The sequence below is a fragment of the Microcaecilia unicolor genome, chromosome 7 (assembly GCF_901765095.1).
Source record: "Microcaecilia unicolor chromosome 7, aMicUni1.1, whole genome shotgun sequence".
NCBI lineage: Eukaryota > Metazoa > Chordata > Amphibia > Gymnophiona > Siphonopidae > Microcaecilia > Microcaecilia unicolor.
The window spans coordinates 159,972,648-159,986,583 of record NC_044037.1 but is presented as its reverse complement, the minus strand read 5'-3'; the positions used below and the strand labels follow the sequence as shown (position 1 = coordinate 159,986,583).

The following is a 13,936-nucleotide window of genomic DNA, read 5'->3' as shown; positions in this document are numbered from 1 at the left end:
TCCTTAGGAAAACTTGGGCGCCATATTCGATTATGCCCCTCCACATGTTTTTGCCTCCAATGCAATCTTTTTTTCAAAGTCCGTCTTAGCCTTCTTTATCAGCGCTTTGCATTTGACTTGGCATTCCTTATGCTGTTTCTTCTTATTTTCAGTTGGTTCCTTCTTCCATTTTCTGAAGGATTTTCTTTTAGCTCTAATAGCTTCCTTCTCCTCACTTTTTAACCATGCCGGCTGTCGTTTGGTCTTCCGTCCTCCTTTTTTAATACGTGGAATATATTTGGTCTCTGCTTCCAGGATGGTGTTTTTGAACATCATCCACGCCTGATGTAAATTTTTGACCCCCGCAGCCGCTCCTCTAAGTTTTTTTTTCTCTGTTCTTCTCATTTTATCATAGTCTCCTTTTTAAAAGTTAAATGCTAACGTATTGGATTTCCTATGTATACTTCAAAGCTAATATTAAATCTGATCATATTATGATCACTGTTATCAAGCAGCCCCAGCACCATTGCCTCCTGCACCAGATTATGTGCTCCACTAGGAACTAGGTCTAGAATTTTTCCTTCTCTCATGGGCTCCTGTACCAGCTGCTCCATAACGCAGTCCTTGATTTCATCAAGGAATTTTACCTCCCTATCGTGCCCTGATGTTATATTTACCCAGTCAATATCGGGGTAATTGAAATCACCCATTATTATTGTGTTGCCCAGTTTGTTTGCGTCCCTAATTTCCTTTAACATTTCTGTATCTGTCTGTTCATCCTGGTCAGGCGGATGGTAGTACACTCCTATCACTATCCTTTTCCCCTTTACAAATGGAATTTCAATCCATAGTGATTCCAAGATGTGTTTTGTTTCCTACAGAATTTTCAATCTATTTGAGTCAAGGCTGCAATGCTACCCCTCCACCAATTCGATCCACCCTATGATATAATTTATACCCCTGTATGACAGTGTCCCACTGGTTATTCTCCTTCCACCAGATCTCAGAGATGCCTATTATATCTAATTTTTTTATTTAGTGCAACATATTTTAACTCTCCCATCTTATTTCTTCGGCTCCTGGCGTTCGCATATAGCGAATGCTACATACCTGTAGAAGGTATTCTCCGAGGACAGCAGTCTGATTGTTCTCACTGATGGGTGACGTCCATGGCAGCCCCTCCAATCGGAAATTTCACTAGCAAAGGCCTTTGCTAGTCCTCGCGCGCCCATGCGCACCGCGCATGCGTGGCCGTCTTCCCGCCCGAACCAGCTCGTGTTCGTCAGTCCCATATGTAGCAAGACAAACAAGGGAAGACACAACTCCAAAGGGGAGGCGGGCGGGTTTGTGAGAACAATCAGCCTGCTGTCCTCGGAGAATACCTTCTACAGGTATGTAGCATTCGCTTTCTCCGAGGACAAGCAGGCTGCTTGTTCTCACTGATGGGGTATCCCTAGCCCCCAGGCTCACTCAAAACAACAAACATGGTCAATTGGGCCTCGCAACGGCGAGGACATAACTGAGATTGACCTAAAAACTTATCCAACTAACAGAGAGTGAAGCCTGGAACAGAATAAAAATGGGACTAGGGGATGGAGTTGAATTCTAAACCCCGAACAGATTCTGAAGCACTGACTGCCCTAACCGACTGTCGCGTCGGGTATCCTGCTGCAGGCAGTAATGAGATGTGAATGTGTGGACAGATGACCACGTCGCAGCTTTGCAAATCTCTTCAATAGTGGCTGACTTCAAGTGGGCTACCGACGCTGCCATGGCTCTAACAATATGAGCCGTGACATGACCCTCAAGAGCCAGCCCAGCCTGGGCGTAAGTGAAGGAAATGCAATCTGCTAGCCAATTGGATATGGTGCGTTTCCCCACAGCCACTCTCCTCCTGTTCGGATCAAAAGAAACAAACAATTGGGCGGACTGTCTGTTGGGCTGTGTCCGCTCCAGATAGAAGGCCAATGCTCTTTTGCAGTCCAATGTGTGCAGCTGATGTTCAGCAGGGCAGGAATGAGGACGGGGAAAGAATGTTGGCAAGACAATTGACTGGTTCAGATGGAACTCCGACACAACCTTTGGCAAGAACTTAGGGTGAGTGCGGAGGACTACTCTGTTATGATGAAATTTGGTGTAAGGGGCCTGGGCTACCAGGGCCTGAAGCTCACTGACTCTACGAGCTGAAGTAACTGCCACCAAGAAAATGACCTTCCAGGTCAAGTACTTCAGATGGCAGGAGTTCAGTGGCTCAAAAGGAGGTTTCATCAGCTGGGAGAGAACAACATTGAGATCCCATGACACTGTAGGAGGTTTGACAGGGGGCTTTGACAAAAGCAAACCTCTCATGAAGCGAACAACTAAAGGCTGTCCTGAGATCGGCTTACCTTCCACACAGTAATGGTATGCACTGATTGCACTAAGGTGAACCCTTACAGAGTTGGTCTTGAGACCAGACTCAGACAAGTGCAGAAGGTATTCAAGCAGGGTCTGTGTAGGACAAGAGCGAGGATCTAGGGCCTTGCTGTCACACCAGATGGCAAACCTCCTCCATAGAAAGAAGTAACTCCTCTTAGTGGAATCTTTCCTGGAAGCAAGCAAGATACGGGAGACACCCTCTGACAGACCCAAAGAGGCAAAGTCTACCCTCTCAACATCCAGGCCGTGAGAGCCAGAGACTGGAGATTGGGATGCAGAAGCGCCCCTTCGTCCTGTGTGATGAGGGTCAGAAAACACTCCAATTTCCACGGTTCTTCGGAGGACAACTCCAGAAGAAGAGGGAACCAGATCTGACGCGGCCAAAAAGGAGCAATCAGAATCATGGTGCCTCGGTCTTGCTTGAGTTTCAACAAAGTCTTCCCCACCAGAGGTATGGGAGGATAAGCATACAGCAGACCTTCCCCCCAGTCCAGGAGGAAGGCATCTGATGCCAGTCTGCCGTGAGCCTGAAGCCTGGAACAGAACTGAGGGACTTTGTGGTTGGCTTGAGATGCAAAGAGATCTACCAAGGGGGTGCCCCACACCTGGAAGATCTGGCGCACTACTCGGGAATTGAGCGACCACTCGTGAGGTTGCATAATCCTGCTCAACCTGTCGTCCAGACTGTTGTTTACGCCTGCCAGATATGTGGCTTGGAGCACCATGCCGTGACGGCGAGCCCAGAGCCACATGCTGACGGCTTCCTGACAGAGGGGGCGAGATCCGGTGCCCCCCTGCTTGTTGATGTAATACATGGCAACCTGGTTGTCTGTCTGAATTTGGATAATTTGGTGGGACAGCCGATCTCTGAAAGCCTTCAGAGCGTTCCAGACCGCTCGTAACTCCAGAAGATTGATCTGCAGATCGCGTTCCTGGAGGGACCAGCTTCCCTGGGTGTGAAGCCCATCGACATGAGCCCCCCACCCCAGGAGAGACACATCTGTAGTCAGCACATTTTGTGGCTGAGGAATTTGGAAAGGGCGTCCCAGAGTCAAATTGGACCAAATCGTCCACCAATACAGGGATTTGAGAAAACTTGTGGACAGGTGGATCACGTCTTCTAGATCCCCAGCAGCCTGAAACCACTGGGAAGCTAGGGTCCATTGAGCAGATCGCATGTGAAGGCAGGCCATGGGAGTCACATGAACTGTGGAGGCCATGTGGCCCAACAATCTCAACATCTGCCGAGCTGTGATCTGCTGGGACGCTCGCACCCGTGAGACGAGGGACAACAAGTTGTTGGCTCTCGGAGATAGGCCCGAGCCGTCCGAGAATCCAGCAGAGCTCCTATGAATTCGAGTCTCTGTACTGGGAGAAGATGGGGCTTTGGGTAATTTATCACAAACCCCAGTAGCTCCAGAAGGCGAATAGTCATCTGCATGGACTGCAGAGCTCCTGCCTCGGATGTGTTCTTTACCAGCCAATCATCGAGATAGGGGAACACGTGCACCCCCAGCCTGCGAAGCGCCGCTGCTACTACAGCCAAGCACTTCGTGAACACTCTGGGCGCAGAGGCGAGCCCAAAGGGTAGCACACAGTACTGGAAGTGATGTGTGCCCAGCTGATATCGCAGATACTGTCTGTGAGCTGGCAGTATCAGGATGTGCGTGTAGGCGTCCTTCAAGTCCAGAGAGCATAGCCAATCGTTTTCCTGAATCATGGGGAGAAGGGTGCCCAGGGAAAGCATCCTGAACTTTTCCTTGACCAGATATTTGTTCAGGGCCCTTAGGTCTAGGATAGGACGCATCCCCCCTGTTTTCTTTTCCACAAGGAAGTACCTGGAATAGAATCCCAGCCCTTCTTGCCCGGATGGCACGGGCTCGACCGCATTGGCGCTGAGAAGGGCGGAGAGTTCCTCTGCAAGTACCTGCTTGTGCTGGAAGCTGTAAGACTGAGCTCCCGGTGGACAATTTGGAGGTTTGGAGGCCAAATTGAGGGTGTATCCTTGCCGGACTATTTGAAGAACCCACTGATTGGAGGTTATGAGAGGCCACCTTTGGTGAAAAACTTTCAACCTCCCTCCGACCGGCAGATCGCCCGGCACTGACACGTTGATGTCGGCCATGCTCTGCTGGAGCCAGTCAAAAGCTCGCCCCTTGCTTTTGCTGGGGAGCCGAGGGGCCTTGCTGAGGCGCACGCTGCTGACGAGAGCGCGCGCGCTGGGGCTTAGCCTGGGCCGCAGGCTGTTGAGAAGGAGGATTGTACCTACGCTTACCAGAAGAGTAGGGAACAGTCTTCCTTCCCCCATAAAAACGTCTACCTGTGGAGGTAGAAGCCGAAGGCTGCCGGCGGGAGAACTTGTCGAAAGCGGTGTCCCACTGGTGGAGCTGCTCTACCACCTGTTCGACCTTCTCTCCAAAAATATTGTCCGCACGGCAAGGCGAGTTCGCAATCTGCTGCTGGATCCTATTTTCCAGGTCGGAGGCACACAGCCATGAGAGTCTGCGCATCCACCACACCTTGAGCAGCGGCCCTGGACGCAACATCAAAGGTATCATATACCCCTCAGCCAGGAATTTTCTGCACGCCTTCAGCTGCCTGACCACCTCCTGAAATGGCTTGGCTTGCTCAGGAGGGAGCTTGTCCACCAAGCCCGCCAACTGCCGCACATTGTTCCGCATGTGTATGCTCGTGTAGAGCTGGTAAGACTGAATTTTGGCCACGAGCATAGAGGAATGGTAGGCCTTCCTCCCAAAGGAGTCTAAGGTTCTAGAGTCTTTGCCCGGGGGCGCCGAAGCATGCTCCCTAGAACACTTAACCTTCTTTAGGGCCAAATCCACAACTCCAGAGTCGTGAGGCAACTGAGTGCGCATCAGCTCTGGGTCCCCATGGATCCGGTACTGGGACTCGATCTTCTTGGGAATGTGGGGATTACTTAAAGGCTTGGTCCAGTTCGCCAGCAATGTCTTTTTTAGGACATGATGCATGGGTACTGTGGACGCTTCCTTAGGTGGAGAAGGATAGTCCAGGAGCTCAAACATTTCAGCCCTGGGCTCGTCCTCCACAACCACCGGGAAGGGGATGGCCGTAGACATCTCCCGGACAAAGGCCGCAAAAGACAGACTCTCGGGAGGAGAAAGCTGCCTTTCAGGGGAGGGAGTGGGATCAGAAGGAAGGCCATCAGACTCCTCGTCAGAGAAATATCTGATGTCCTCCTCCTCCTCCCACGAGGCCTCACCATCGGTATCAGACACAAGCTCACGAACCTGTGTCTGAAGCCGTGCCCGGCTCGACTCCGTGGAACCACGGCCACGGTGTGAGCGTCGAGAGGTAGACTCCCTCGTCCGCACCGGCGAAGCTCCCTCCGCCGACGTCGTCGGGGAGCCTTCCTGGGAGGCGACCGCAGTCGGTACCGCAAGCGGCACCGATGTCGGAGACCTCACCCCGGGCAAGGGGCCAGCCAGCGCCTCACTCGACGGTACCGGGGGTGCAAGCACCCCCGGTACCGGAGGGGAAGGGCGCAACAGCTCTTCCAGGATCTCTGGGAGAACGGCCCGGAGACTCTCGTGCAGGGCGGCTGTGGAGAAAGACATGGAAGCCGATGCAGGCGTCGAAGTCAGAGTCTGTTCCGGGCGTGGAGGCTGTTCCGGGCTGTCCAAGGTGGAGCGCATCGACACCTCCTGAACAGAGGGTGAGCGGTCCTCCCGGTGCCGATGCCTACTGGGTGCCGACTCCCTCGGCGACCCAGAGCTCTCGGTACCGATGCGGGAAGGAGACCGGTGTCGATGCTTCTTTGACTTTTTCAAACGAAGCATGTCTCGGGAGCTTCCCGGTACCGACGAGGAGGACGTAGAATCCAGCTGTCGCTTCCTCGGGGCCGGGGCCGAAGAAGGTCGGTCTCGGGGGGACTGTACCGCAGGAGCCCTCAGGGTAGGGGGAGACCCACCCGAAGGCTCACCGCCACCAGCAGGGGAATGGACAGCCCTCACCTGCACTCCAGTCGAAGCACCACCGTCCGACGACATCAGCACTAGTGAGGGTCCCAGTACCACCGACGCCGACGCAGCCTTCCGATGTTTCGGCCCCGACGATGCAGAGGGTCGATGCCTCGATGCAATCGATATAGTCGCCGAGGTCGGAGGTCTTGAGCTGTCGACGTCGATGCACTCGATACTCCCGATGCCGACGAAGAGCCCGAGAACAACTCGTTCCACTGGGCCAATCTCGCTACCTGAGTCCTTTTTTGTAAAAGGGCGCAAAGACTACAGGCCTGCGTGCGGTGCCCAGCCCCCAGACACTGAAGACACGACGCGTGTCTATCAGTGAGCGAGATTACCCGGGCGCACTGGGTGCACTTCTTGAAGCCGCTGGGAGACTTCAATGACATGGGCGGAAAAATCACGCCGGCGAAATCGAAACTCGTAATTGCAGTAAGGCACCAAAAAGAGGGGGAGAAAAAACTCGACCCGAGGCCTTAAAAGGGCCTACACCGAAAACGAAAGAAAACTTAACGGGGCAAAAAACTGGAAATACGGGGAGGGGAAAAAGACCGAAAGGCCCTTTTCCGAAAACCCTTTATCTATTTTTTTTTTTTTAGAAGCGAAGTCAAAAAGACGCGCGAGGGTCAACTTAAGGGGCGCAAACACGACCGTACCGAGCGCGGACAAAAGAAGACTGACGAACACGAGCCGGTTCGGGCGGGAACACGGCAGCGCATGCGCGGTGCGCATGGGCGCGCGAGGACTAGCAAAGGCCTTTGCTAGTGAAGTTTCCGATTGGAGGGGCTGCCGAGGACGTCACCCATCAGTGAGAACAAGCAGCCTGCTTGTCCTCGGAGAAAGACATTTCAAACTATGTTTGTTGTTCTTATTTACATCATGCTCAGTATTTGACAGTATTAATTTGCAATCTTTTGTCTTATTTTTATTTATGGCCACCTGATCTACTATGGTCTCTTTTGCAACCTCACTGTCAGGATACCCTATCTTCCCTGTTTTGGTGATATCCTTGAAAGATACCTTATCCCGAACCATGCGCTTTTGAGCAACTGATGGCCTTCTCCCACTTTCTAGTTTAAAATCTGCTCTTTTTAAAATGCCGATGTCAGCAGCCTGGTCCCACCCTGGTTATGGTGGAGCCTATCCTTTTGGAATAGCTCCTTCTTCCCTAGAATGTTGCCCAGTTCTTAACAAATCTAAAACCCTCCTACCTGCACCATCGTCTCATCCACGCATTGAGACTCCGGAGCTCTGCCTGTCTCTTGTGTCCTGCACATGGAACAGATAGCACTTCAGAAAACGCTACCCTAGTGGTTCTGGATTTGAGCTTTCTACCTAAGAATCTAAATTTGGCTTCCAGAACCTCTCTCCCACATTTTCCTATGTCATTGGTACCCATATGTACCAAGACAGCCGTCTCTTCCCCAGCACTATCTAAAATCTTATCTAGGTGACGCGTGAGGTCCGCCACCTTCACACCAGGCAGGCAAGTCACCAGGCGATCCTCAGGTCCACCAGCCACCCGGCTATCTATATGCCTAATCATCGAATCACCAACTACAACAGCCGTCCTAACCCTTCCCTCCTGGGCAGAACTTGGAGACATATCATCGGTGCAAGAGGATAGTGCATCCCCTGGTGGGCAGGTCCTGGCTACAAGAGTATTTCCTACTTCACCAGGGTGATGCTATCCTTCTAGGAGACCTCCCTCCTTCAAGGTAGCAAAGGGGCTACCAGACTGGAGGTGGGACTTCTCTACAACATGCCCATAGGTCTCCTCTTTGTACGTCTCTGTCTCCCTCAGCTCCACCAAGTCTGCTACTCTAGCCTCAAGAGAACGGACACGTTTTCTGAGAGCTAGGAGCTGTTTGCATCGGGCACACACATATGACATCTCACCAACTAGGAGATAATCATGCATGTGACACTCAATACAAAGGACTGGATAGCACCCCTCTCGCTGCTGGACTGCTGACTCCATCTTAGTATTTTTGAGTTTTTCAATAATTTAAAACTTGCTAAAGTATTAACGATATTAGCCTATTATAAAAACGTCTTTTAGTTTATATGGAGGGGCATAATCGAAAGGGGCGCCCAAGTTTTCCTGAGGACGTCCTCGCAGGACGTCCCGGCGAAGGGCGGGGAAACCCGTATTATTGAAACAAGATGGACGTCCATCTTTTGTTTCGATAATACGGTCGGGGACGCCCAAATCTTGACATTTAGGTCTTCCCTAGAGATGGTCATCCTTAGACTTGGTCGTTTCTGATTTTCGGCGATAATAGAAACTAAGGATGCCCATCTCAGAAATGACCAAATGCAAGCCCTTTGGTCATGGGAGGAGCCAGCATTCGTAGTGCACTGGTCCCCCTCACATGCCAGGACACCAAGCGGGCACCCTAGGGGACACTGCAGTGGACTTCAGAAAAAGATCTCAGGTGCATAGCTCCCTTACCTTGTGTACTGAGCCCCCCAAAAACCCATTAGCCACAACTGTACACCACTTCCATAGCCCTTACGGGTGAAGGGGGCACCTAGATATGGGTACGGTGGGTTTTGAAGGGTTCACATTTACCACAAGTGTAACAGGATCCGCCTGCCTGAAGTGCACTGCACCCACTAAAACTGCTCCAGGGACCTGCATACTGCTGTGATGTATGACATTTGAGGCTGGCATAGAGGCTGGCACAAAATATTTTTAAAGTTCTTTTTTTAGGGTAGGAGGGGGTTAGTGACCACTGGAGGAGTAAGGGGAGGCCATCCCTGATTCCCTCCAGTGGTCATCTGGTCAATTCAGGCACCTTTTTGTGCTTTGGTCATAAGAAAAACTGGAGCAGGTAAAGTCATCCAAATGCTTGTCAGGGACGCCCTTTTTTTCCATTATGGATCGAGGATGCCCATGTGTTAGGCACGCCCAAGTCCCACCTTCACTATGCCTCCGACACGCCCCCGGGAACTTTGGTCGTCCCCTCGACGGAAAGCAGTTGGGGATGCCCAAATTCGGCTTTCAATTATGCCGATTTGGGTGACCCTGTGAGAAGGATGCCCATCTTCCGATTTGTGTCAAAAGATGGGCATCCTTCTCTTTCGAAAATAAGCCTGATGGTATAGTGTGTGATTTATTTAGTGTTTCCTTCTTAGATGGTAATGAAATTTATTTAAAACTCTGTAAGAGCACTCCTTGCTTGTTATCCTAATTACAATAACTGACTATAAATGAAGAGCTGTCCTTTAAGACTAAACTAGATCCTGCAGTGCCTGCTAGAGGCTATCTGTTAATGCTGTGGTACAAAGTTCAAGTTTTAAAACTAAGGGGAAAAAACTATGGAGATTTGTTGATAACATTTGCTTTTTTTATATTTTTATTCTGCCTATCACTAACCTACAATTCCTCCTTTAAAGCCCAATCTTTAAGTTCCCAAAGCACAAAGCAAAATAGTGTTCACTTACTAGAGAAATGTTCTGTTCTCTCAGAACTTCTCAGAAAGAAAGTTCAGTGGGAACTTTCCTCTTTATATATTTTTGATTCTAAGGGGACTTTTTAAAAACAGGCTCTTTCAAGCTAAGTTTGAGGTTTATTTTGCAGGACATGTAAAAACGTTATTATGTTTGTTGTTCTTGAAAAGATATAAATAATTTTTAAAAATACCAAATGCAGTATGTAACCTTGACATTTTTTATGTCCTTCCAGATTTGTAGTAATGAAGCTACCTGTATTTGTAGTTCCACCTGGGCAGGAACAGATTGCAGTATCTATGACCCAAAGAAGGAAAACATCAACAAAAAGGAGGAAGGATCCAAGGGTTTGTGTGATTTCAGTTCCAATGCATTCTATATATGTAGCATAACTTTTTCAGCAGGCGCTCATAGAATGGGTTAAGATAACGAGAGATGTTAAAAAATAAAAAACACAAAAATAACTCAAAATAGTGAAACTTGTCTACCATGAAAAGGGGGGGGGGAGTGGTATGTTACCTTCAAAGGGTGATTTTTTTCTACTGTATATTTTGCTATTTTAACTTTTCTTTAAAATGTTACAGTTGCTGGTTAGCTTTTACCAGTATTTAGGGTAATGATATACAGTGATATATCTAAAAGGATAAACTGAACCTGTCCTATTTTATTCTACCATATACATGAGGATGTAGCTCTGATTTTGCTGTAGAAAAATAGGATAGTGTGTCTGTGCATGCAGTAATGCAAAACCAGGACTAATTCATCCTAGCCCTTTTGGCCCAGAGCCATTTGGTCATCATATCAGTAGTGCCTAACAACTCAGATTTATTAGATTGTAACAAGTTGTTTTTAACTGGAATGCAGGGCATTTGAAATGTCAGTATAATAGGCCTTCTTTTGCACTCTGAGCATTTAAGACCAAGTGTTCTTTTTGCTACAGAACACTATTTAGAAAGCTGGTACATATAGATACAATCTTCTAAACTGGACAGGAGAGTAATAACAGAGAAATGGAAAGTATTATTCAATTATACCGTAATACTTGAATAGTTTTTCTTTTATGAAAGGATATTCACTGAATTGTTAGAACCATGGGTGTAGTTTGGGGGGGTTGAAGGGGGGCAGTGCCCCCCCCCCCAAACAAGCTGGGCTGCCACACCATCCTTCTGTCCCCCGAGCCGCCAGCAGCCTCTTCTAGAAAGTAGCACTCACGCTGCTTTAGACCTGCCTCCAGAAGCCTTCCTGTTCCTGCGTAGGTGGGAAGCTGTAGAAGAGAGAAGGGCTTCTGGGGCAGGTCAAAAACAGCGTGCATGCTGCTTTCGCTGCCGGCGGCTCAGGGTATTGGAAGACTGGGAGGGGTGCTATACAGGGCGCCACTGGAAGACTCCAGTGCTGTGGTGGCGGCGGCAGGTGGGGGGTGATCGAAATGAGATTGAGAGAGACGGGGTGGGCCTGGGCAGGAAGGGTATCAAAAATGAGATGGGTTAAGAGAGAAAGATGGAGAAGGAGCAGAAGATGGATGGGACAAGGGGGTGTGGGGGGAGGGAGAGAGAGCAGAAGATGAATGGTACTAGTGGGTGTGGGGGAGAGAGAAGGAGCAGAAGATGGATGGGACTAGGGGTGTGGGGGGAAGGGGAACAGAGCAGAAGATGAGTGGGACTTCTTGGTGATTCAGTGGGAAAGGAAGACAACAAGAGCAGAGAGGAGAAATGGAAAAGCCAACCTGGAAAAGAATTTAGAAGACAGACACATGGAAAATGGATGAGAGTGAGACCAGCCCAATCAGAAAAATAAAAGTGCTCAGACAACAAAGGTACAAAAGAAAAAATTATTTTTACTTAATATTTTTTAAAGATTAAGATGTGCCTGTTTTGTGAAATGAAGCCAACACCTACAGAAGGTGACCTCTCCACAAGAGAAACGAAAGCCAAACAAACAAACTGGATCCAAAAAACTCCTCTCTCAGATGGTGTTTCTTGAACAAGGTCTTTATTCAAATCAATAAAAAACATTTTTTATTGATTTAAATAAAGACCTTGTTCAAGAAACACCATCTGAGAGAGGAGTTTTTTGGATGTTTTGTGAAATGTACATTTATTTAGTTAGTTTTGTATTTGGCAGAGTACAGGAGAAAAAAAAAACATTTCTATTTCTCTCTCACCAGTATTGCCCTGCTTGTAGAGTCTGGCTTTCTTGGGTGGAGGGGAGGAGGGTCTCCATTTCAGTTTTTGTCTTATATATGCTGGCTTCATATTCAGTGTTCTAGGCTTGTGTGTGAATGTGTGTGTGTGTGTTTTGAATATAATGAATAGGTATAAGATGTATGCAAATCAATATGCTAATGTGCCATGCCCCCCTTTGCCCCCCCCCCCCCCCCCCCCCGATGTGAGTGAACTTGAGCTCCTTCAATCTCTACATAAGTAGAGAGGTGTGGTAGCCATGTTAGTCCACTCTTAAAGGTAATCAATAGAAATCAAACAAAATAAAACATGGAAAATAAAATAAGATGATACCTTTTTTATTGGACATAACTTAATACATTTCTTGATTAGCTTTCGAAGGTTGCCCTTCTTTGTCAGATCGGAAATAAGCAAATGTGCTAGCTGACAGTATATTTAAGTGAAGCATCCAAGCCTTTCATTGACAGTCTAACAGGGTGGGTGGGAGGTATGCATGGGGACATCAAAGCATTCAATTGATAGTCTAACAGGATGGGTGTGGGTAGTAAACAGAGAAATACAACTTTATGGTTTATAATGGGCTAGAAAACCCAGATCCTTGTTAAGTCCTGTCTGTTGGGTGTCAAAATAGTCAATCATTCTGACTTCAAAGGTGTTACGTTCCTGTGTTGTTTTAAAGTCACCTTTCAGGATTCTCACTGTGAAATCACTGGTACAGTGTCCTGGTCCTGTAAAGTGCTGACCAACAGGGGTGGGAGCCCTACTGGCACCAGTATTGTTCATGTGATGTCTATGTAAATTGAATCTTGTCTTAAGCATCTGGCCTGTTTCTCCAATTTAGCATCCTTCGTTACATTTACAGGACTAGGACACTGTACCAGTGATTTCACAGTGAGAATCCTGAAAGGTGACTTGGAACATAAGACATTTGAAGTCAGAATGATTGACTATTTTGACACCCAACAGACAGGACTTAACAAGGATCTGGGTTTTCTAGCCCATTATAAACCATAAAGTTGTATTTCTCTGTTTACTACCCACACCCATCCTGTTAGACTATCAATTGAATGCTTTGATGTCCCCATGCATACCTCCCACCCACCCTGTTAGACTGTCAATGAAAGGCTTGGCTGCTTCACTTATATATACTGTCAGCTAGCACATTTGCTTATTTCTGATCTGACGAAGAAGGGCAACCTTCGAAAGCTAATCAAGAAATGTAGTAAGTTATGTCCAATAAAAAAGGTATCATCTTATTTTATTTTCCATGTTTTATTTTGTTTGATTTCTATTAATCTCTACATATATACTGCATCTAATTTATTTTAAAATTTCAAGAGCTTAATTATGTATATTATTCCCCTCTCTCATGAAAGTTTAATTTCATACAACAAAAATATTTCTTGGGGTCCCTAAGGTTGAGTCTTTGAACTCCCTCAGCCACAGATTTCAATTACCTGTCTGTTGAAGTCAATCTTCTATTTAGATCAGAATTGCTATATATTAAGGCTGTCTAGCATATGAAGCATCAATTCTTGCAATGTATGCCTGAACGAAGGGCCAAAGGGTGTCAGTTGCAATCATGGTTAGTAATAGTCATCTGGGAAATTTCCATATACGTCTGTGTGTATGTGTGTACACATTAGTCAGATGAGGACTTAATTTAGATATGTAACCTCAACTTTCCATAAGTTTCCATAACTTTCCGTTAAGTCCTTTCTGACTAATGCTGCTCTTAAGACTGTAATGCAGGCATTAGTTTTGTGTTTATTGGATCATTGCAATGCTCTGTATATAGGTCTTAATAATCAATGGATACGTAAGTTAGAATTAGTTCAAAATCTGGAAGCAAGGGTAATTATGAAGAAAATGAGAAAGAATAGTGCTTAACCTCTATTAAACAAT

The 13,936-nt window shown here is 47.7% G+C and overlaps 1 protein-coding gene across 1 annotated transcript in view; it reads left to right on the top strand.

The window, feature by feature from the left end:
- ADAM23 (ADAM metallopeptidase domain 23) overlaps positions 1-13,936 on the top strand; it is a 1,183,145-nt gene that overhangs the window by 1,061,665 nt on the left and 107,544 nt on the right. Inside the window, exon 25 of the mRNA XM_030210005.1 lies at positions 10,087-10,198. Within this exon, the coding sequence (XP_030065865.1) occupies positions 10,087-10,198 (112 nt within the window). The remainder of the gene's footprint in view (positions 1-10,086; positions 10,199-13,936) is intronic.